At 40.8% G+C, this 25,914-nt stretch overlaps 1 protein-coding gene across 4 annotated transcripts in view; it reads right to left on the bottom strand.

The window, feature by feature from the left end:
* The window catches only part of RGS17 (regulator of G protein signaling 17), a 226,406-nt gene that overhangs the window by 43,492 nt on the left and 157,000 nt on the right, over positions 1-25,914 (bottom strand). For 2 of the 4 annotated variants that reach the window (XM_082251013.1, XM_082251014.1), the window contains exon 3: positions 2,277-2,366. The exons of 1 other annotated variant lie outside the window; for it this stretch is intronic. In XM_082251013.1, coding sequence (XP_082107139.1) covers positions 2,277-2,366 — 90 coding nt within the window. The remainder of the gene's footprint in view (positions 1-2,276; positions 2,367-25,914) is intronic. One more of the 4 variants, XM_082251015.1, reaches the window with a different exon arrangement.

The following is a 25,914-nucleotide window of genomic DNA, read 5'->3' on the forward strand; positions in this document are numbered from 1 at the left end:
TGGCTGCATCCCTGATGGACAGGAATGGGTCGTTTATGAGGCCAGGGAGAACACATAGCCTGCGAAACGCTCGATGGCGGGCTGGGATTCCATCTGACCCTCTGTCCTGGAGAACCAGGACGGTCAGTCCGATTCCCGGCTCCGCAGACGCCGTCTTCATCCGAAGATCCACTAACTAGTGCTGATAAAATAAACAGCTAGCAAAGTAAAGAAAAAATGACATCTTTTGAAAATAAATCATAAGAGAAAAAGAGAAAGGCTGAGACTGTAGCCTCAGCACAGGGAAGCCTATCCACTCCTGAAGCTAGGCAGAAGACAAACTGAATTGGGATGGTTATGTAGATTTATTGTTCTTTTACAAGTCTTATGCCTAGAAACTCCTGTGGAGATGAAGTCAATATCCCATAAGTGAAGACTGTGTGAATGGGCGGCGACTGTCGGAGGACGTAAGAGAAATCTATATTTTTTTTCATCAATTTAGGCCAATATGTATTCTGCTAAATATTTTTGGTAAAAAAAAATCCCAATAAGTGGAAATTGATTGGTTTGCACAAAAGTTATCGTGTCTACAAACTAGGGGAAAGATTTATGTAATTTGTATTTATTTATTTATTTTTCACTAGTAATGGCGGCGATCAGCGATTTTTAGCGGGACTGCGACATTGTGGACACCTAACTGACACTTTTGAGGGAACCAGTGACATTACTACAGTAATCAGTGCTAACAATATGCACTGTTACTGTACTAATGACTCTGGCAGGGAAGGGGTTAACACCAGGGGCAATTAAAGAGTTCAATTTGTGCCTAGGGGATGCTTTCTAACTGTGTGGGGGATGTACTTACTGGATGAACACAATAGGAGGAACAGAGGATCCCTGTGTTCATCACTGACAGAACAGTGGTGTGCCGTGTTTACTTCGGCAGACCGCAGTACTGTCTCCATAAGGAGCAATCGCGGGTGCTCGGCCAATCGGCGTGTGCACCCGCGCCCCCACTAATTGCTACACGAAATGACGTACAAGTAACTACGGCGGCTGGTCGGCAAGTGGTTAAACATCAAAATTGTAAAGTTGATATATACCCAATCACTAAAGAGCATATCCTATTTTGTACATGCCAAGACATCTGCAATATCCAAAATGTGTGGCCATTTGTGGTAAAAATTTATTGCTTAATAGAATATGTAATTTACAGTTCAGAAGTCTCATAATTGCTCTCTTGTATTTTTATTAGGGAATCCCAAAAAATGTTATGAACCATTAAGTTTGCAAACTCTGAGGCAAATCCAATTGATCCCATTAAATCTTGTTATTTAGTTTGGTCATTTGTAGGGCCAAGGAGCATATTATTGCCAGACAAAGGTCAAGGGAAGCCCAGGCACTGCCATGGGAAGTATGTGAAAATGCTAAAAAATTAAAAATTGTCAGTGTTTCCTAACAATTCCACCACCAGATGACAACATAGCTGCTGTCAGTCCACCCTTTCATAAAAGTTATTCATACCTTCAAATGGCTGGCTCTTGTGACTTAGCTTACTAGGGGCAAAGGCTATGCACCACATTTTAAAATTGTTCCCTAATTCTGGTGGAGAACTCTTAAAACTGCCCAATTCCCACAATTTAAAAATCCCAGGGATTCGTCAGAAACCTGCGATAAGAAGCAATCTCATCTTCCTCCATAGCCGCAACATGCTTCGGGTAGGGACTTGAAGCAGCTGTGTCATTACTCATTGCACAGGCACATTCTACTGCTACTACCAAAAGGAATGTATGTGGACAGAAAGTGCCTGCAAAAATGCTGCAAGAGATCAGCAGTGCAAAAAAGGGATGAAGAAAGGTGAAAACAGTATTTTCTACAAGAATACATCCAAGACAATTGTTTGTTTGCCAGTTGTAATTTACGACTTTAAATTAGAAACATACATACATGCCCTCAAATAATTCCATAACCACTGGCTATTAAGATTTTACAGTGATCTACACTCTAGTGCTACAGAAAGCTTGTCAAGAACTCTTGGCATATCCCCTTTGAATAATGCATAGGCAGGACGTTTAACAGCTTGCTAAAATAGAAAATCAAAATGAGTTACTAGCAAGATTGGGGCCTTGGTTAGCCCTCACAGCCAACCTTAGCAATGGGCTGGAGGTGTGGTCATACTTTGGACACCTTTACTTTAATGGCTTTTTAGGGCCAGCAGTAAGTCTAAAAATGCATTATGGAGATAAAGTATTGTGATACATTTGGTGGGGGTGTTGTAACATGGAAAAGAAACTTACCATTCTTCTATAACTTGGATGCTCTCCATTTTCGTCGTGTGTGCCATTCTTCCTGAATTCTCCCCTCTATCTTCATTCCTAACAGTGAGGCTGCAATGTAGTACAACACTTTATTTTGTCTAGGGAAAGTTAAGCAATTTAAACAGTGTCATTAAATACATAATTAACGACAATATAAAGGATTTTGCTAGGTCAGCTTGTCAAGAAATATAGTTGTTCAGAAAGCATGGTAAATGGCACGAAGAGCCTTGAGACCAATTAAAAATGAAATTCTGAGATAATATGTCAGAGCTTTCTAAGACAAGCGGGAAGTGGGAGTTATCAGGCACCTATCTAAAACAAATCTAACTGCATTTAATTAAGTAAAGGGTATAAAATGGTTTAGTATGTCTTCACGACCCCGTATCTGGAATACAAGACAGATGACTGCAGCAATTTTATCAAAAAAATTCATATTTGAGAGAGTTCTAACTTAAAATATATTTTCACTTTTCCAGTCAAATTTGAGAAAACCCCAATTTATGTTTGTTATGTGTTCCTATTCACACAACATACGTTAAAAAATTCTTACCTTTCAGACACTTCTAAGGAGAGGGTTTTAAAGCTGAAGAATTTGTAGAAAGTTTCAATGTCATTGTTAATGAGGGACAGTCTCACCTATCCCTCAATAACATACAATACAGGAGGGTGGTCTCTAAATTTATAACCCTTTGTTAACCTAGTTTACAGATTATAAGAGCTGTGAAAACAGTACAGACAGGCTTAGCTATTTCAAATATTACTCCAAAGCCCCCTCCTAAACATTACAAAGCAGGAAGAGCATGTAAGGATTTTTAACCACTTAAGCCCCGGAGGATTTGGCTGCTAAACGACCAGGGGGTATTTTGCGATTCGGCACTGCGTGACTTTAACGGACAATTGCGTGGTCGTGCGACGCTGTACCTAAACAAATTTGACGTCCTTTTTTTCCCACAAACAGAGCTTTCTTTTGATGGTATTTGATCACCTGTGTGCTTTTTACTTTTTGCGCTATAAACAAAAAAAGAGAGTAAATTTTGCAAAAATAACAATATTTTTCACATTTTTGTATATGAAATTCCCCCAAAAAAATGTAAAAATCAAAATTTTTTAACATTTTCGGCCAATTTGTTTTATGCTACATATGTTTGGTAAAAAAAATTGCAAAAAGCGTATTTTTATTGGTTTGCGTAAAAGTTATCGCGTTTACTAACAAAGGGAAAGATTTTTGTCATTTTTGTTGTTTTTTTTTTAACGCGTAATGGCGGCGATCTGCGTTTTTTTTTGCGGTACTGCGACATTGGGGCGGACAGATCGGACCCTTGACTGACATTTTTGACACTTTTGTGGCTACCAGTGACATTTCTACAGTAATCAGTGCTATAAATATGCACTGTTACTGTAAAAATACACTGGTAGTGAAGGGGTTAACTTTATTTGAGAGGGAGGGGCTGTGTGTGTCCCTAGGGGCGTGCTTTCTACTGTGATTGGCTGTGACTTGAGGTGTAAAGACACTGTTCAACGGTTCTACATAGTAGAACTGTGTGATCAGTGTTTTTACACCGAGGAGAATGACAGGCAGCTTGTTTACACAAGCTGCCTGACTTTCTCCCTCTCCCCCGACGATCGCCGAGTGACTGGCGGACATCGGGTCCGCCGGTCACACGCGCGCGGGGGGTCCGTGACCGCGCGGGAGCGCGCCTCCGGCGGTGCGCGCTCGCTCCCCAGACCCTCCCAGGCTAGTGACGTTAATTAACATCACTTTGCCTGTGAGGGGCTGACCGCCGCAGTAAATTTACTTGCAGCGGTCGGCAAGCGGTTAAGCAAGTAAAAAGTACTTAAAAAGGTAACCATCTGTTTTTATTTATTTATTTTTTTAAGTTATGGTATGTTAAAAGATAAGTTTGGGTTTCAGCCCAATGCTGCATCTGTCCGAAGCTGTCTCTAAGACGGAGAACTGAGTGATCATACACCGTTCACTGGAGCTCTGGGCTGTTGAAGGGGAGGGAGCGGCTGGCTCAGGACAAGGCCTGGACTGATTCTGTGTCTGTGCTAAACCCCGCTGTCAAACTGCACTTATGTGATGCATAAGAGAAGTACAGTTAAAAAAGCTTTGACTATACTTCTTTAGCCACTTACCGCATACTAACGTAGATCTACATCGGTAAACTTTGCGGTAGTGTACCGGGATGATGCCTCTAGCTAGAGGCATCATCTCGGTACCGTGGTTTAGAGTCGACGGTTGGCTTTCCGTCGGTAACGACCGATGCGGCTCGGGACACCCCCCCCTCCCGCCGCCTTCCATGGCTTTTAACAGGGCTCCCGTCCCACCGGGAGCCCCAAGCACCCAGCCGGCACGTCCGCCGGCTGGATGGAGTCCCGATCAATGCTGGAAACGGCTTTGATCGGGTCTCCGATGACGTAACCCGGAGGCGGCGTCCGTGACGTCACTTCCGGGTTACTGTGCTGCAAAAGGCGGCAAATTTGAAAAGTGTAGTGGAGGGGTCTAGGGTCTTTTAGACCCTTGATCCCTCCATAAAGAGTACCTGTCACTGCATATTGGTGTCACAAGGGATGTTTACATTGCTTGTGACAGCAATAAAAGTGATCAGATTTTTTTTTTTTTTTAAACTGTAATAAAGTTAAAAAAAATAAATAAAATAAATGGGAAAAAAAAATGTAGCCGCCCCGTCACCGTTAGCTCGCGCACAAAAAAAACGTATACGGAAGTCGAGCCGCGAATGAAATCGCTGTTCAAACCACACATGTGAGGTATCGCCGCGATTGCCAGAGCGTGGGCAATAATTAAAAAAAAAGAGCTACACTCTTACTCTAAACTGGTAACCGTTAAATAAATTTAAAGCGTCGCCTATTGAGATCTCTATTGACCGTAGTTTGTCGCCATCCCACGGGGGGGGGGGGGGGGGCGCAATTTTAAACCGTAACATGTTGGGTATCTATTTACTTGGCGTCACATCATCTTTCACAATATACAAAAAAAATGGGCTAACTTTACTGTTTAGTATTTTTTAAATGCAGTGAGATGTGATTTTTCAAAAGTTTTTCAAAAAAATGGCGTTTTAAAGGCCGCTGCGCAAATACCGCGTGACAAAAAATATTGCAATGACCAACATTTTATTCTCCAGAGTCTTTGCTAAAAAAATATATATAATGTTTGGGGGTTCTAAGTAGTTTTCTAGGAAAAAATATTGGTTTTAACTTGTGAACAAAAAGTGTCCGAAATAGGGCTGGGGCTTAAGTGGTTAGGGGAACCTCAAATAAAGTAGTTGGTATCCCAATTTGGCTGCAAAAGTGGAAATATATTTTAAAGGTGAACTCCAGGAAAACAGCTAAATACACAGCTGAACTACATTTATGGAAGCTATTGTATCTGCCAAAGGATTTATGTTTCTGTCCATCCATTTAGGAGGTTTATACACCCTTGCCAAACAGCAGAACAAGGTTGGTGACCTGACTTTTCTCTATGGCTGTTAAACAGCACAGCTAAGTTAGGTTGACCTGTGATTGAGCAATGAAGGGAAAGGCATGGACTAAGTACTCATCACTCTCCTCTCTATCCTCTTGGCAGTATGTTTCTTGTCATGTGCATGCAGCATACCTGACTGGCTACTTGTGCTGCCCTTGCCACTTTGTAACGCTACATTACAAGCTAAGTAAAACTAAATCTATCTTCAATACCTAAACTGCTCATACATGGTTAGATTATCAATCCAAGGTTCAAACAAAATTTAAAAAAATAATTAGTCAGAGCATTGGATGATACCATCATTGAGACAACTAATTTCGCTTGTAGACCCTAAAACAAATCATCCAGACCTGCACATGAAATTCTAATAGCGAATGGCCAGCTTAGGAAAATAAATCATGTTTACTTATGGTATAACTAAGGGTAGTTGTATTTTGTCCTGATTACTGTTATCACCAATAGTCAATGTAAAAGGAAGTCCCAAATGTTAAGGTGTCACAAGAAGAGGTGTACATAGTGGAAAAGGGATGGCACAAAAAAATTAATGTCATATCAAATCATGCCGGGCCAATGGCAATCTATAGAAGTCCTAAAAAAGTCCAACTAAAGAGTGTTGAAACACTTAAATCGGTATTAAATCCGAAACAAAAAAAATATTATATTGCAGCTTACCAATCATTAGATGTGGCTGCATTTGTTTTCTTTTCTTTGGCTTTTTCCCCTCTATTTTCACCTGGTCAGTAACACACCTCCTTTATTAGTCAGATTCACACTTTAGATTGGGTTCACATTATTGCAAATTGGATGCAGGTTTCCCCGCATCCAATTCGCATGTCAGGAGATTGTGACCGACTCATATATCTCATACATAGTTACATAGTAGGTGAGGTTGAATAAAGACAACAGTCCATCCAGTTCAACCTGTGTAGGTGTGCGTGGCTGTAATCATCTCACATAGCCCTTAATGTCCTGATCCTTGAGATGTAAGTCTAAGAGTCTCCATGTCGGCTTTGAAGCGAATTGCACAGGAGTCCTGTGTGTCTTCTGTTCCATTTCAGGTCTGAATTCAGCCAAAAATTGGGACTGAAATCGGACCTGAAACAGTGAACAGGGATGCACCAGACCCCTGCCGTGAGCCGCTCCATGCGGCAGTGGGAACCCAGACTTAAAATCAGTTACAGCAGTTTGTTTTACCTTTGGGATAAAGGCAGACTTGTATAAAGTACTCGAAATTTCTACTTGAGTAAAAGTACAAGTGCTCGATCAAAAAATTACTTGAGTAGAAGTGGAAGTGCTCGCAGAAAAAGTTACTTAAGTAGAAGTACTAAAGTATTCAACATTTTTTTTACTTAAGTATTGCAAGTAGTTTTTTCAAAAAATTTGCTACTTAAGTACTAAAAGTAAAAAGTACCAGTAGTTTTGAAAAAAAAATTCTACTCAAGTACTGAAAGTAGAAGTACAAGTACTGTGTTATGTAGTTATTAAAGAAATAAGTCAAAAGTTTGAACATCATATTGTTTTTATTATTTCAAATGATTTATTCAAATGATTAACCTGTGTTTGTTAGTAGTTTCTTGATGCACTTTAAGCGCTGTAGCACCATTTATTTGTTTGTTTCATATTTTCTTTTTATTGGAAAGATTTGGTATAGCAGCTTTTATTATACACAGCCTTTATTTTCGTATGCGCTGATTTATAAATGACATTATACACATTTTTTTGAGCTTTATGCAACCTGCCATCTACTGTTCTGGCAGTGGTAATTTTTTTAAAAGTAACTAGTAACTATGCAGCACAAAAAAAAAATACTTGAGTAGAAGTATCGAAATCATCGAAAAAATGTAGTGAAGTAAAAGTAGAAGTAGGAGAAAAAAATTCTACTCTAGGAAAGTACAGATACCGCATTTCGGTACTTAAGTACAGTACTTAAGTAGTTCTACTTCGTTACTATACATCTCTGGATAAAGGTTTTGCATTAATAAATACATGCTAATCATTTTAATCATCCCTGCCAATGTTAAGTGGTTTTTCTCATCCATGTAAGGTGATACATTCTGCTGGAGAGTTTGGGCTTTTGAAAAACAGACTTGATGGCCTGATTACCAGATGAAATTAGAAGAAAGAAAGCCTAAAAAAAGGAAACTATTACAGCCATAAGAATTAGTAACCTGCAATATAATAAATTATTGATTTTGAGTTTAAAGTGGTTGTAAAGGCAGGTGGTATTTAATATTAGTGCATTCTATGCATTAAGATGAAAACCTTCTGTGTGCTGCAGCCCCCTCAGCCCCCCTAATACTTACCTGAGTCCCATCTAGATCCAGCGATGTGCACAAGATACTCGGCTGTCCGGGACTCCTCTTCCCATTGGCTTAGACAGCAGCGTGGCGCCACTGGCTCCAGCTATTGTCAATCAAAGTCAGTGAGCCAATGAGGAGAGAGAGGGGGGCGCGCAGGGCCATTGCTCCCTGTCTAAATGGATGCAGGGAGCTATGGCTCGGGTGCCCCCCATAGAAAGCTGTTTATATGGGGACACTCAAAAGGAGGGAGGGGCCAGGAGTGCCGAAAAAGGACCCGAGAAGAGGATGATCTAGGCTGTCCTGTGAAAAACCACTGCACAGAGCGGGTAAGGATAACATGTTTGTTGATTTTAACATTAAAAAAAGAAGGAGACTTTAGTATCACTTTAATGCTGCTTTAGGAGCTGCTGCTCCTCTCACATAAAGGAACTTAGGAGATCCTGTGCAATTCCAACAAAAAAGAGAGACAGGGTACCGCCTTCTAAGTGTAGTTATTAATAGGTATTAATAACTAATTAAAAATACAAGTAATTACACACTCACAGTGCAATATGTTATACTGGGGTGTAGCAAGATATAGGTCCAATCTATCCACTGTGACATGGATCACCTGCTGTGGAAGGAGAGAGGGATGACTAGCTGCAGAGTTCAGCAGGAATGTGGCTTGGCCAATTAGAATGGAGCATGGACGTGGCGGAGTGATTGAGATACAGTGTACTGCGTTTCTTTCATCTGTGGACAGCATTCCTGGTGCAGGGAAGCGTTTGGGTCCCTGTGGTAACATGTGATGTCAAGCGTGTTGTATGTGGGGGGTGTGGCTATGCATTTCTAGGCAGTCCCACCCCTTTATCAAGCCTAATGTCAGCCTCAAGGAAGAGATTTTTATTAACTGCCACTGCCATGGTAACAACAGAAGCTATGGCGCTAAATCGTGATGCATGCTCAAATAGGAATAGAATTACTTGCTTGAGTAAAATTAAGTTAAACAATCCATGATAAAATATAAAAAAAGAATGCAAATCCAATGCCTTTAGTTTTCTTTAAATGGTTATAGCTAGCACATGATTGGTATTCAAAGTCAACAGAGCTTCATCTTATTCCCACAACTACAACCACATGAAGCACATTGGTTCACTTTGTTCAGCTTCCTGTTTCCTGGGTTGGACCTACCATCTTTTGGGCACCAAGGGAAAAAGAAATGCTATGTAGTGGCTCCCTATGTGCTGTCCGTATCTCTGCACCTGCTTGAATATTCACATTTGCCATGTCCTTTCTGAAATTCTGGCAGCAGCTCTTGATATTCCAGTTCACTTACCAACAAACAGCAGTGGCTCCCCAGGCAGCTTCCTATACAGTCACATGGGCTGTCAGGAGGTCATGTGCCTGTATAAGGTTTTATAGTGACACCCGATGTAAGAAGCCCTTCAAAGGCTCTTAGTCCCACCCTGTTAATGATGAAGAAGACAAAATGAAACCTAATGGCACTTTAACACCTATACAGTCGGTTGCGACATGCAGAGGCGTAACTAGAACCTTCAGGGCCCCGATGCAAGAAACCAGGAAGGGCCCCCCTGGCCGGGGCCCTTCCTTTCAAGCCTGGGGCTCTTCCCACTGATCCTGGGGCCCTTTACTCTCGTTGTGGGGCCCTTTATTACGGTCCCGCAGCGGGACCCATTCACAAGTTCAGCAGTGGGCCCCCTTCCTGCCATCTTGGGGCCTCCCCACGGTGGTGGAATGCCAGGGCCCAGTCGCAAGTGTGACCTTTGTGATCCTGGAAGTTCACCCACTGGTGTCAGTTTTTATTTCTTGGTATTTTAGTTGTATTATTTTCTATCATTTTATTCTATTTTTTTACAATGTCACTGACTATGACTCTGTCCGTTCAGATAAGAAAGGAGCTGGTAAATTACATATTTATCGACCCCTTCCTGGTTCTCTATTGTGACACATCCCCTGCAGCAGCTGGAAGGAGAGGGGAGGGAGCACAGTAGGGGGGGGGGACCAGGGAGCACACAGGGGCCCAGAGACAGCAGAACACAAGTGAACTGGATAGGAGGAGTGGTGGGGGCAGCATACAGAGGAACCAATCTCCTCCATTTTCCTCCTGCAGCTACAGGAGGAAAAAGGAGGACAATGATTTCTCTACATGCTGTCCCCGCCGCCCCTCTTATCCAGGTGTACAGGGGAGCTGCACAGGCCCCCTGGAGCATGGGACCCGGTTGCAATTGCAACCCCTGTAGTTACGCCCCTGGTGACATGTGTTAATGCACACTGTGTTTGCAGCTCATTCATTATGAATGGAATGTCAAGGCATCTACAAAGACCAATATACAGATATACAACTTTTTTGCCCACGCGTTGCAGCACAATGCATGCTATCAGAGTTGTGGTGCATGCTGTAGCATCTACTGTATAGTGTGTTGGGGTGCCATTGTGGCATCTGCTGTACAGTGTTTTGGGGTGCCATTGAGAATAAATGGAACTGCACAACTGCACTGATGAACATTAATATCCATGCTTTGTGCAACCATCTGGTTATGATGGGTTGAACTAAAAAAAATAAAAAAATAATAGAATTCTTCATCCACACAAATGAGTGGATGGTGGAAGGTGGAATAGTTTCTTACCCTGCCAGGACACTGTATTCTGACAGCTGCACTCTCTGCTGTCAAAATACATTGATCAGCTGCTGCAGCTTATCGGCTGCTGATGCTGTTCCAGAAATAAATTTCCAAGATGTCCATTCAAAAGAAGTTGATCAAAAGATCGGTTTGTGTTGAGTGGGGATAACCACAAACTGCTCAAAGTTGGCTGGTCCCTGCTGAACCAGACACATTTTGATTAGTGTATGGCCAGATTAACACTAAAAAGTTATATTATAATTACAAACCCAATTCCAAAAAAGTTGGGATACTGTACAACTTGTGAGTAAAAAAGGAATGGACTAATTTACAAATCTCATAAACTTATATTTTATTCACAATATAATACAGATAACATATCAAATGACGAAAGTAAGACATTTTTAAATGTCATGTCAAATATTGGTTCATTTTGGATTTCGTGAGAGCTACACATTCCAAAAAAGTTGGGACAGGTAGCAATAGGAGGCCGGAAAAGTTAAATGTACATATAAGGAACAGCTGGAGGACCAATTTGCAACTTATTCGGTCAATTGGCAACACGATTGGGTATAAAAAGAGCCTCTAAAAGTGGCAGTGTCCCTAAGAAGTCAAGATAGGCAGAGGATCACCAATTCCCCCAATGCTGCGGCGAAAAATAGTGAAGCAATATCAGAAAGGAGTTTCTCAGAGAAAAATTGCAAAGAGTTTGAAGTTATCATCATCTACAGTGCATAATATCATCCAAAGATTCAGAGAATCTGGAACAATTTCTGTGCGTAAGGGTCAAGGCCAGAAAACCATACTGGATGCCCGTGATCTTCGGGCCCTTAGACGGCACTGCATCACATACAGGAATGCTACTGTAAAGGAAATCACAACATGGGCTCAGGAATACTTCCAGAAAACATTGCCGGTGAACACAATCCACTGTGCCATTCGCCGTTGCCAGCTAAAACTCTATAGGCCAAAAAAGAAGCCAAATCTAAACATGATCCAGAAGCGCAGGCGTTTTTTCTGGGACAAGGTTCATTTAAAATGGACTGTGGCAAAGTGGAAAACTGTTCTGTGGTCAGACTAATCAAAATTTGAAGTTCTTTTTGGAAAACTGGGACGCCATGTCATCCGGACTAAAGAGGACAAGGACAACCCAAGTTGTTCTCAACGCTCAGTTCAGAAGCCTGCATCTCTGGTGGTATGGGGTGGCATGAGTGTATGTGGCATGGACAGCTTACACATCTGGAAAAGCACCATCAATTCTGAAAGGTATATCCAAGTTCTAGAACAACATATGCTCCTATCCAGGCGTCGTTTCTTTCAGGGAAGACCTTGCATTTTCCAACATGACAATGCCAGACCACATACTGCATCAATTACAACATCATGGCTGCGTAGAAGAGGGATCAGGGTACTGAAATGGCAAGCCTGCAGTCCAGATCTTTCACCCATAGAAAACATTTGGCGCATCATAAAGAGGAAGATGCAACAAAGAAGACCTAAGAGAGTTGAGCAACTAAAAACCTGTATTAGACAAGAATGGGACAACATTCCTATTCCTAAACTTGGGCAACTTGTCTTCTCAGTCCCCAGACGTTTGCAGACTGTTATAATAAAATGAAGAGGGGATGCCACACAGTGATAAACATGGCCTTGTCCCAACTTTTTTGAGATGTGTTGATTCCATAAAATGTAAAATCAATTTATTTTTCCCTTAAAATGATAGATTTTCTCAGTTTAAACAATTGATATGTTATCTATGTTGTATTCTGAATAAAATATTGAAATTTGAAACTTCCACATCATTGCATTCTGTTTTTATTCACAATTTGTACAGTGTCCCAACTTTTTTGGAATCGGGTTTGTATTATTATTATACAAGATTTATTTAGCGCCAACAGTTTGCGCAGCGCTTTACAATATGAGGGAAGACATTACAGTTACAATACAAATCAATACAAGAGGAATTAGAGTTAGAGCTTATATTTGATGTAAAGACATCAGGTGATCCTGAGCATTCTAATTTCTAAAACAAAAATAGTGTCTCAGCAAGGGATTTTTCTTCCATCAGAAGTAACTTAAACAGAAACTCCACTTTCGTGGGGAAAAAAAATAGCAAATAAAGAAAAAATAATATAGGGTATACAATTGCAATACAAGTCATATTGTAATTGAATGTTATTAAAAATGACCTTTCCTCTTCAATCTGCAGTCGCTGTAATTTTCTGAAAATGCAATGCAATATAGCTACTTGGAGCTGTTCTGTACACAGAATGTGTACTGACCACACCCCCAGAAACATCATTTCCTGCTTGTGTGTTTGGCTCACCAATTTTCCAGAAGTCTGCCTAAGATACAAGTCAGATTTCAGGCATCACCTGTAACAAAAACGATACTCCCAATAGGAACACATCTAAAGGGAAGCAGGCCCAGCAGATTTCCTCATTAGTGCTTTGCAGGTGCACAGCTGATTGATAATTATGGAACCACTCCCATTAGACTCACTCAGCACAGAGGAACAACGTTTTCTTCAGAATAACAAAAGCTAGGAATCTGCAACAAAGGTTGTTATAATCCTTGCAAAGTACATAGATCACCCAGAGGGGAATGTTTTTTTTTAACAAAAGTTGAGTTACACTTTAAAGCGGTTGCCGCTGAACATTTTTTTTTGTACTCTGCAAGATAAAGTCATAATGTGCTAGTATGCATTGCATGCAAGCACATTATGTTAAACTTACCTGCCGCTTCCATCTTCACCAGTTTTGCTTCCAGGTTCGCTCTGTGACTGGCCAAAACTGCGATGATGTCACACCCGCGCATGCGTGCAGGAGACGCTGTTTATGGCACAGGGCTCTAAAGGAACGGCACAGGTGGACGCTCTTTCGGAGCGCATGCGCCAGTGATGTCACTGGCTGCATGTACAGTAAATATCTGCTAAACGGTGCACGTTTAGGAGATGTTTACACTACCTATAGGTAAGCCTAATTACAGGCTTACCTATAGGTAAAAGTCAGCCTCCCACTTTAAGATTAGGTCTATAATGTGTAAAGCATGGGTGTCCAACCTTTTGGCTATTCTGGGCCACATTGAGTGTAGAGAATCTTTCTCGGGCCGCATATAAAATATATACTATAGTTAAGGTATATAAGTAATAAAACGCCATCGCACCTTTCTCACGCCCCCCACCCCCCTCCTGTACTAATTTAACACAACTAGAGGATGATCAAATGAAATGCAATCAGTATACAGAGGTTTACTTCTTCTGAGAGATATTAGAGGAACACTCTAACCACCATGACCACTTCAGTGATTTGAAGTGGTAAAGGTGGGAGGAGTCAGAAACACTGCACATGCTGGGATATTTACAGTTATGTGCTGGGGGGCTAGTTGCACCCCTAGCACATGTGATCTAGGCAGCCAGAAAATGTCATGTCCTCATTCATACATGTATGAACAAGGACATGACATATTAGGACAAAACACAACTAGTTATTAAAAAACATATTGCAACAATTTAAACACGCTAATGCACATACCTTTGCTACTTAATTTGCAGACTGCTGGCGGGTACTGCTGGTGCGGTTACTGCTGGCGGGTAATGCTGGTGGGTACTGCTGGTGGGTACTGCTGGCAGGTAATGCTGGCGGGTACTGCTGGTGGATAATGCTGGTAGGTAATGCTGGCGGGTACTGCTGGTCATGCGGGTACTGCTGGAGGAAGCGGGCGGATTTCCACACTAGATCCCCGACAATCGGGGAAGAGCAGCGGTGATCACCGCCGCTCCTCCCCTGGCCCGACTCCCGCTGTAACTGAATACAGCGGGAGCGAGCCTCCGGTGGCGCGCGTGTGCTGCCGAGAGAGGGGAATGTCTGGTGACGTAGGTCTACGTCGCCAGACGATAACTAATCACTTTGCTGCAGTACAGTCAACGTGACTGGTCGGCAAGTGGTTAAAGTAACCCCAATCAATAATATTTTATATAAGCTTGAAGATATTCATGTGACTGGAAAAGCCATTTTAATTATATATATTTTTTTTTTACTTTTCGGTGATCCTGCAATGAAGGTCCTTGTTTAGACACCAATCTTAAAGATGACAATATTCTGTCTCCCAATTGTATTCCTGTGTTGTACCCTGTCACATGCCTTTCCAATATAGGCTACAAGTGGCTGTCTCAAAACACATTAGGCGTGATCCACATTTGCCTAATAGGCTAAAAAGGATAAAATATATTAAAACAAACATTTTATTTGAAAAATGTCAATGCTTTATGATTCATAAAGCTTTACCAAACTAAACAACTCTAGTTAGGGGTTGCAGTCTAGTAAAGCGTGTGCACAAACAGGATGGTATATGACATGAAAAATGATCAGCATTAAATCATAGAGAACTTTGTTAAACTCGATAACAAACACAGACAGCACTTTTGATGGAACAAAAACTATTTAAACACAGTGATAAATAATAGATGTTGCACACATATCTGTGTATGAGTGTTCTAACGCCGCTACTGTCCAAAACAGCTTTGCCCCATAATAAATTGTACCCCTCCTAATTGTGCCTAGTTATGTTAACATGGACATATTTTAGATCATGTAGAGTATACTCTGTTAGCCAATAGTGGGCTACAGTTTAGCAGTGATAAGCCAAAATGCAGCAGTTGGGGATTGGAGTGTAGAAAAGGTAACTATAGTCTTATCCACCTCAATACGGGCCACTTTCACCCCCTTCCTTCCCAGACTAATTTTCAGCTTTCAGTGCTCTCACATTTTGAATGACAATTACTCAGTTATGCTACACTGTACCCAAATTACATTTTTATTATTTTGTTCACACAAATAGAGCTTTCTTTTGGTAGTATTTATTCACCACTGGGTTTTTTATTTTTTGCGATATAAGAGAAAAAAGAGCGAAGATTTAAAAAAAAAAAAAAAAACAATATTTTCTACTTTCTGTTTCAAAAGAAATCCAATAAAATTGAATTTCGTCATACATTTAGGCCAGAGTGTATTCTGCTACATCTTCGGTAAAAAAATCCTTATAAGTGTATGATAATAGGTTTGTGTAAAAGTTATAGAGTCTACAAGCTAGGCTACGCATCATTGAAAATTGATCAGTCCTGATGTACTGACTACCTATCTCAATTCTTGAGGTCCTAAAATATCAGGACAGTACAAATACCTCTTTTTGTAAAGAGGACAGTCCAAGGTATTTAGTAAGAAGCATAGAGAGTTTTTTTAAGTATTTTTTTGCCCACAATAGTTTGGGTAATGAAGATTTTTTTTTTTTGTCCACAAAATTGTCATACTAACAAGTCATTTCTTACACATGGCACAGATAAACTTGCAATTACACCCCAAAATATAATTTGCTACTCTTCCTGTCAGGGGTTCTAAAGGCATAAATTACACATTTAATTTCCTGAGTACCTATCACATTTTTGAAGGCCCTGTGACAGATGTTTATCATTGAGATGTGGCACATGTTCACTGGGATAGATGTGGCAGATCACGGACGGATGTGGTAGATGTTGACTTGGACAGATGTGGCAGATCAGGGACAGATGTGGCAGATCACGGACAGATGTGGCAGATCACGGACAGATGGAGCAGATCATGGACAGATGTGGCAGATCATAGACAGATGTGGCAGATGATCCTAGACAGGTGTGACAGATGATTACAGACAGGTGTGACAGATGTGTAAGCTTATCATGGACAGATGTGGCAGATGATTACAGACAGGTGTGGCAGATGATCACTGGCAGATGATGTGCACCTGATGTGCGCCAGATGATCACGGACAGATGTGGAATATTATCACGGACAGATGTGGCAGAATATCATGGACAGATGCAGCGGCAGACGATCACGGACAGATGCGGCAGATGATCACGGACAGATGCGGCAGATGTTCACTGTAACAGAATATTTTACTGGGACAGATGTGTGACAGGTGTATTCACTGTTTTGGGGACACTAGCTGGGTGATCAGTGAGTAAAAAGCAGTAAAACAGCTCAATACTCACTGATCACCAGCTATCAGCACAGATCTGCTCTCCTTCTCCTCACTGTGTGAGGAGAAGCAGAGCTGATCACCATTACAATGGCTGTATTGACATTACATGATGGTTGTGATTGGACACAGCCATCATGTGATTAGGAGGGCGAATCGCAGAGCCTTCCTGCAAAGCAGTTTTGTGCTGTGTCCCGGGGACACAGGCACACCGAGATTGCACAGCCGGGCAATCTCCCTTTCTCTGAAGAACGTTCAGGAACATCCACTCAGAAGGAGCAAGCTCCCACCCGGCCGTTTCTATGCATTGGCCTGGTGGGCGAAGGTTAAAGAGTCTGCAATAATGCAACTGTTTACATTGTCTAGAGCCATGGTTACCAACCCTTTTGGGTTTTAAGTGTGGCCCTCAGACCTCAGCAATAAGTAGTGGGATCACTGATTTGTAAAGGGGTCTTTAATGCAGAATCTTTGGAGTGATAAGTTTAACCACTTAAGGACTGGAAGGTTTTACCCCCTAATGACCAGGCCATTTTTTGCAATACGGCACTGCGTTAATTTAACTGACAATTGCGCGGTGGTGCAACTCTGTACCCAAATAAAATTGATATCCTTTTTTTCTCTGCGATTTTTTTTTTTTTACCTTTTTCTATAAAACATTCCCACTAAAAAAAATAAACAAATAAAAAATCTATTTTTTTCATTATTTTAGGCCAATATGTATTTTGCTACATATTTTCGGTAACAAAAAAATCCCAATAAGTGTATATTGATTGGTTTGCACAAAAGGTATCGTGTCTACGAACTAGGGGAAAGATGTATGTAATTTTTATTTTATTTTTATTCTTTTTATTAGTAATGGCCGCAATCAGCGGTTTTTAGCGGGACTGCGACATTGCGGCGGACAGATCAAACACCTAACTGACATTTTTGACACTTTTGGGAGGACCAATGACTTTCTTACAGTGCTAAAAATTTGCACTGTTACTGTACTAATTACACTAGCAAGAAAGGTGTTAACACCGATTAAAGGGTTAAATGTGTGCCTAACTGTGTGGGGGATGGATGAACACAGAACCCCGTGTTCTTAAATAGGAGGAACACAGGATCCCTGTGTTCATCATTGACAGAAAAGCGGTCTGCCGTGTTTACATCGGCAGACTGTCCTTCTGTCTCAATGGGGAGCGATCGCGGGTGCCTGGCGGACATCGGGACAGCTGAACCCGCTGATTGGCTCCCCCTTTCGGAACGCGCCCACACTAACTGCTACACGAAGCAACATACATGTATGCCGTTTCACGTGACAGAGCCGACATGCCACAGTAAAACTATGACGGCTGGTCGGCAAGTGGTTAAGTGATACCCCTTATTAGCTGCTTTAAAGCATTATTAAACCCAAAACCAAAAATGTAATACTTTGCAGCTTACCAATCATTAGCTGTGAGGGCTGCTTTTTTTCTTTTTTAGGCTTTTTTTTCCTCCGTTTTCACCTGGTGATCTGACCAGTAACACACCTCTTATATCAGAGTGCCTCCACTCTGGATGAAGGAGCACAGGGGCACATTTCAACATAAGTATGGGAGTGAGGGGAGTGTTAGATACTGCCAGATATAAAAACACTCATAAACTGAAGCCAAACTCCAGCGCACACTTTACAAGCAGTTACAGCAACATTGTTATTTTCTTTTCAGATAAAGATTTGACAAAAATAAATAAAAACTGATAATTGTCAGCATCCCCCCACCCCCCCCCCCCCCGTCAGTTGTAAAAATAATTTTGTATTCCTCAAAGTGCTACATTTGCAAGAGAGCTTGTTTTTTTGAAAAAACAACAGACTTACTGGCCAGATCACCAAGTAAAAACAAGGGAAAGAAAACCTCTAGGAGAAAACTAAAGCAACCACCACATCTAAGAATTAGTAAGCAATAAACTGCAAAACATGTTTTCTTTTGGGTTTAATACTGCTTTAGGTTATTAAAGATGCAAGCTTTCAGGATTCATTAGATCCCTTCTTCAGGCTTTATAGAAAATTTAGACAAAGGCATCTAAGGAATCCCGAAAGCTTACATCTTTAAAAACTTAAGTAAACCAGTGTATGGTATCCCTTATACTCCAAACCTTCTGCATAAATTGATGGCTAACACAGTACAATACTTTACTAGGGCTAAAGAGGCCTTTAATAATGGTAATATCTAGAAGTTTCATGAAACATGTCCCTCGATTCTGACAGTTTCCTACAGCATGTATTGATTATCCAACCACTCCAGTAGATCAGTCTATGACCATTTTTTCAACCAATTCTTCAAACAAAAAAAGTCTTTTGTATAGTAGCAATACATATAATAATTGTTATATTCTGCCCTTTAGGGATATCAGTAGCTACATATGAGACCCACTAAACCTTGTTCATTGCCAACCACTGGCCTAGAGCAAGCAACGTACAGGTCAACTTTTAGCTGAACCTTGTTTGAATAATTTCTATAATCTTTTTATGCTTACTGCCATGAAAACAAATAAAAGAGAGTCCAGTTCTTCTATCCCTAATATGACAATTTATTTTTTTCTTTCCTTATGGACAGCTCCAGGCCCCTTCAGAAAAAATGAAAAGACAGCAGCTACAAATACTGTCTTCACCAGAACCGTTTTTTAATAGCCTTGCGTCTGTGCTTTGTGAATGGCCTGTCGGCAGGGGGGAAGGAGGAGGGGGCCGAACTTCCGGCTGAGTTTGCTGCGTCAAGATCAGCTGTAAGTGGGACCTGAGAAAATATGGTACCCACTCCCCCCAAAAGGTGCCAAATGTGGCAGCAGGGGAGGGCAGGAAGCAAACAAACAGAGCTTCCCCTTTTGGGTGGAGCCCTGCTTTAAATGGTACTTTAATTATATGTGGAACCTAGTAGATTAAGCCACTCCTAGCTTCTTACATGTTTTTGACACTTCAAAAGCAACATATATTTTGCCAAATTACTGACTCTGTTCCTGTCCATCTTTGAGTTAGATGTTTTGGTTTTGGCTGATATGCAATCCCATATATTCCCACATGTGGTTGCAAATGGGGTTCACTCAGAACAGAAAGCATCACTAGTGGTGTACCACAAGGCTCTGTACTGAGTCTTGCTCTATTTAAAGCGGAGTTCCAGCCATTTACTCACCTGTCCAACGGTCCAGCGATGCGGCCGCCGGAAGCCTCGATCCTCTCCCTCGGCGCCGGCATCACTGCTGTGGGCACCCGGCTGTTACAGTTTGCGGCTTCACAGCCGGGTACCCACTGCGCATGCGCGAGTCGCGCTGCGCGGCGTGATTGGCCGGCAATCTTCTGGCACCTCTGACGTGTCCCAGAAGATTGCAGGGAGGGAGGGGGAGAGGAGAACTTCCGCTCAGGGCGCCGCGGCGCTCCGAGCGGAAGTGGGAGCGGGTACCTGTCAAAACTAGGTACCCACTCCCCCCCCCCCCCAAAAAATGACATGCCAAATGTGGCATGTCGGGGGGTCAGGACTCCCTAAAGTGGAAGTTCCACTTTTGGGTGGAACTCCGCTTTAATCTATGTAAGTGATATAACTAAAGGTTTGTTGGGCAACGTATGTCTTGCTGATGACACAAAGGTGTGTACTAGGGTTGATATTCATGGAGGTGTCAGTAACAGGTCAAAGCAGTGGAGACTGCAGTTCAATGTTTCTAAATGTAAAATAATGCACCAAGGGAAAAATAATCCCCTGAGAGAGTACAACACTGGGGATACAGTCTTAGCCAGCACTACAGAAGAAAAAGATTTGGGGGTACTTATTTCAGATAATTACAAAATGAGCAAACAGTGTGACCAGGTAATGGGAAAAGCAAATAGAATTCTAGGATACATCACAAGAGGGATCACCAGTCAGAGAAAGGATGATTCCCCTATATAGATCTATATTCAGGGGGCTTTGATAGGGACTTATAAGGGACTTATAAGGGACTCATAGTTAGTTTATGGTCCATAGCACACAGCCGTGTCCACATTAATTATCCTATTAATATTCTATATTTTTCATATTCCTCTTTTTTTTTGGTCTCTATGTATAAACTCTAATAACATTTTTTATACTGTAATTTTTTTTGCAAATGTAATATCTACATGTGAGGCTACATTGCTTACTAGTCCACCATTGCATCTCATCCAGCTCATTACAATGTGTCCTTTTGGTGAGAGATGACCATCCTTCCTTTCCCCTTTCAGTCCTATGTTGGATGAGATAACTAATTTATATATCACAAATAAGCTGTCCTTTTTTCATTCTTTCATCACCATTTAGATTTATGCATACTTACCTTTTACTTTTATAACCCTAGTGTTATCCTATCAATTTAAATGAGCATTCCATATGTTGCCCATATAGTCCAAATGACATCTTCCCATGACGCTGTCTCCTCCCTGCATCTCAAACCTCTCCATCAGTCTGATGCTTGGTTCCCCTTGACGTGTCGGTGGTCCCGCGATGTCTGACGTCACCACGTAACACATGCGTGGTGCCGCCAGATGCCACGGGATCAGGGGATTGCCACGGGCAACCCAGAACTGATGGGATGATCTTCAGCTGACAACTAAATTCCCTCGGATCTTTACTCGGCTACATAATTGGTCGATTATTAATTTCAGGTGAGACCGCTATATATATATCTATATAAATTGAGCCACCTCTAACCCTTCCCACTAGCTGACCACTGTGTGTATGACCATCAAGGAGTCATCATCCTTTTCTTAATCTCCCTTCCGAGGTAAGTTGTAGCTGGACTGTGATACTTTATGGCCCAAATATATGGGGGGATACATATTTTCCCACATTCCATACTCTTTCCTCTTCTTTTTCCCTGAGTTCATTTTGGCTTCCTTTTTCCTTAGGACGATCCTGGTGAACAACCTGGGGGCGGCCCTTAGCAACGTTCACACAGTAGCTCCTTTTTGCGGCACTTATTTGCTCATTATACAATCTGAATTCAACAATTTTTGATATGTGCTGTAGTATGGCTAATTAAATGATTGCCAATCATCTCCTGGCCTTCCTTTCTGACCATCCAAACATTTTTGGTATTATTTGACTGCTTGATTCCCCCAGAATGGTCTCTCTTCCATACATTACAGTCGATCTACACTCTCATTGACACATTCCAGCATTGTAAGTATGGTTGATCTATTTGCATGACTCACATGTAGATAGGATGTGTTTTGTAATATACTCTATATATGTAACTTATATGAGACTAATACTTTTGTATTATACTTATAGAAGAAATAATTCCGTGCTCTCCTTTCCCATGATGAAGAAATCATCCAAGATTTTGAAACATGTTGGGATGTCTTATTGAATGAATACCAGTATGCTCGTATACCTACGAGAACCATAATTTATTTGCTCTAGACTGTTAGTACTACAATATCTACTGGTATTGTGTCATTTTTTTTATAATGTCCGGATTGATTGTTTTCACTCACTCTTTTAATATTTTGTTTTAAAAATAAAATTTTAATATTTTACTCTTTTTCACTTTTGTTACTTTGTTACTCTTTCCTTGTGTATGCCTCGCTCAAACCCCAGTGGGACTTTTTGTGTTTTTGTTTGTATATATTGTTTTTTGGGGGGACGGCTTAACACTATTCTAGCCTCTTTTCTCCACCTTCATCTCTGTATCCTATATAGATCTTTAGTGAGACCCCATTTAAAATACTGTGTCCAGTTCTGATGACCTCACTTACAGAAAGATATTGATAAAATAGAACGACCCCAGAAACGGGTAACAAAAATGGTGAAAGGTTTGAGGGCTAAAACATATCGAGAGCGACTTTAGGAAATTAATATGTACAGTCTAGGGGAAAGAAAGGAAAGGAAAGACATGATTGTACACTTTAAAGCAGAAGTAAACCCATAGATTTAACAGTTTAAAAAACAGTTACATTTCCAACACATGCCAGGATTGTAACTGTCGCATTTGTTTTTTCCCCTTAATCAAACTGTCAAACCATCCAATGGCTAGTGTCATAACTGATCACATATGCAGCATCATGGCAGTTGAAGATTGAACAGAGGTCAAGATGGCAGTTTCCTTGGCTGAAAACGGCTTCAATACATCAAGGGAGTGAATAAGGATCAGCAGGGCAGTTTTTTCAATATGAAACCATAATCAAGAGCACATGGACATGACCTCAAACTAACTGGAGGAAAGTTCAAAACTAATCTTAGAAAATAATATTTTACTGAAAGGGTAGTTGATGCTTGAAATAAACTACCAGCAGAGGTAATGTGACAAGTCAATAACAAATGGCTTCAAACATGCTTGGGAAAAACATACAGTAGATCTATACTCAGACAATAAAGTTATTGAAAAACAAAAAAAATTAATAAAAAAAAAACGAAAACAAAAAAAAAAAAAATTGGGCACTATACTCTATTGACTACTTGGGTCTTTTTCTGCCGTCACTTTTCTGTTTCTATAATGTCAACAGCAACTATGTGGACCCAGGAATTTAAGTGCAGAGATCTTATGAACAAAGTTACAGAGGGATATAAGAAAGGTGATTTAATTCTCTAGCCTCTACTAACAACTAAAATAATAGTTTTGGGTAGACTGATCCTTCAAAAAAATCAGTAAAAAGTCAACATTGTACTACATTTTTTACCTCTCTGATCCTAAATGTAGAAACATATATGCTCCTGTAGGACTTACAGGACGAGTATCAATAAGGGACTCTCCTTAACTAAAGCCCAATTGAAGTCTTACCCACATTGTTCTCTTTTTACACCTGTACCGCAGTATGTTCTTATCTTTAATTGATTTTCACCTGGAAATGCCTTACAATACATTTTTCTCTTCTTCTTGACCCACCTTTAGTGCTCTTTGCTGACATTGATGTATAACACCCCATACCCTACATCACATGTGTTAGACCCATTTCATTATTTGCTGTAATAGAAAAAGGAGTAAAACTATGAAAGGAGGAGGTTGTTAGTACAATGTCTATCTGACTAGATCTCTATTTCTATCTATACTTCAATAAGGCTTTAATTATGGACCTAAGTTGGTGATAGATGGATTGAAATTCAGCTGGTTCAGCAGGCACTGGAAGAATTTCGATCCATGTGTGGGCATCCCCGTTTTTCCTTGTGTGGATGGAGAAATCTATTCACTTTTTTACATTCAACATGCTGGCTGAATTAAAGAAAACAAAACATCCAGAGGAAGAGGAAATCTGGTAAAGGGCAAATACATTGTTGTATTTCATTTATGGTATGATTTGAAACAATATACATTAACTGAGCAATTCCAGACCACAAATGAAGTTGGTAGTAAACTGTTAATGTTAGCAAGTTAACATTGCAACTGAAGTCAAAAAGTTTGCTCAGAGTAGTTAGCACTTCTTCCTGGCAGCACTAGGGTCATCAGTTTGAATTCCAACCATGGCACTACCTTCCTGGAGTTTACATGTTCTTCCTGTGCCTACATGGGTTTCCTCCCACACTTCAAAGACATGCTGAGAGGTTAATCGGCTCCTATCTAAATTGGCCCTAGTGTGTACAGTATATGTATTAATGTGAGTTAGGGGCCTTAGATTTTAAGCTCCCTGAGGGCAGGGACATGTGAATGTGTAATATATATGTAAAGCAAGGTATAAATTGTCGGCGCTATATAAATACCTGTAATACATAAACTGCAAATATTGGCTGGATGGATCTGCTTCTGGAATCTGTGCCATGTATCTCTATTTGTGTAAAACAATAAATTATTATCCGTGCTGTGATGTAGAATTTAGTGACAATAGGGGAAATAAGAAAATTAAAACCTGAAGCTGCTGCTCACTAGGTGAAATACCAGAAAAAACTATAAACATAAATAGACAGCGCTAACAGGTGACAGAATATAAATATATATAAGTGCTATAAAAATCAATAAGTGCTCTAAAAAATTGATTAATATAAAATAGCCAAAAGTGCATTCATAAACAATGAATATATAGTAAAGTGCTATCATTAGGTGTCCATAATACGACCATTTAAAGTGCAGAATGATTTGTTAAGGTGCAGTCCAAAAAATGTTTCTTCAACAGAAACTAAAGTGCCAAACAGGTGCTCAAATCCATAAAGGTGCCCAAGTGCTCTTCAGGAAAAAAGACCCCCAATGGGGATGCACTCACCAGACTTTGGGTGTAAATGAGCCTTGAACATATATGATGTTCCTTAATCGGATCACAGGATCAATGCAGCCACCCAAGCATATGAGATATCCCTTGAACGGATGGATGGATGACATGCACCTCATAGAATAGCTCCTTAATAATTCCTCTCCTCTCACTCTCCAATGTGTGTTTCAAATGCAAGGAAAGAAGCCATACATGGTGAAGCCCGTAGGATTTATTCAAATCAAAAATAGTAAAGAATAATACTCACAAAGTATCTTTTAAATATCAGCAATGAACAGCATTAAGTAGCCTTGCACAGCTAATCCCTTAATTTCTGTGTCGCTGCCGGCGTGCGTTCCACGTGGTTAACAGGAAATGACGCTGCAAAAGCTCCGCTGCCCGGAAGTGCGTCGACGCGTTTCATCCGCCTACATGGGCGTTATCAAAGACACGGTGTTAACCAATGCAGAAAACAGTGTCAAAGCGATGACCTCAGTGCCACTCTCTGCATCATTACACTGTGAGTGCAGGGAATGGTCCCGATGCCATCTTGGAACCTTAAATTACAGTATATCCTCAGTCTTCTGGTTTGAATAATGTTCTGCATCACTGGCAAAATGAAATTATTGCAAGGGACAAAAGGGACCCGAAAGGAGGTGAGTATGGCAGCCAGAGATACAATTTTAAGTTGCTGGTGGAATTTCAAAAAGTAAAACAATAAAATAAGCCCAGAATTGGGCTCTGAAGTAAACTCAAGCATATACGCCGTAAGTAAATACCTCTTACTGCAAAAACTCCAGTTCCAGTAAATCAAAAAGTCTCTAGAATCAGCTATGCAAATAGCGAATTGCAGAGTTGTAAAAACTCTGAACAAAACAACTCTGAAAAAAAAAATGGCTCAGTCACTGAGCATTGCATTATGGCATGGGAGAATATTGTGTCTAAGTTCCATTACTTTGAGAAACAGTAACTAAGGGGGCTTAAAACAGCATTGAGATTATGCAGTCAACCAGTGGCTGCTGTCATTTTGCCATTTTATTATATTCTTGGGTTAACTTCA

The sequence above is a fragment of the Pelophylax lessonae genome (genome assembly GCF_965119305.1).
Source record: "Pelophylax lessonae genome assembly, chromosome: 3".
NCBI lineage: Eukaryota > Metazoa > Chordata > Amphibia > Anura > Ranidae > Pelophylax > Pelophylax lessonae.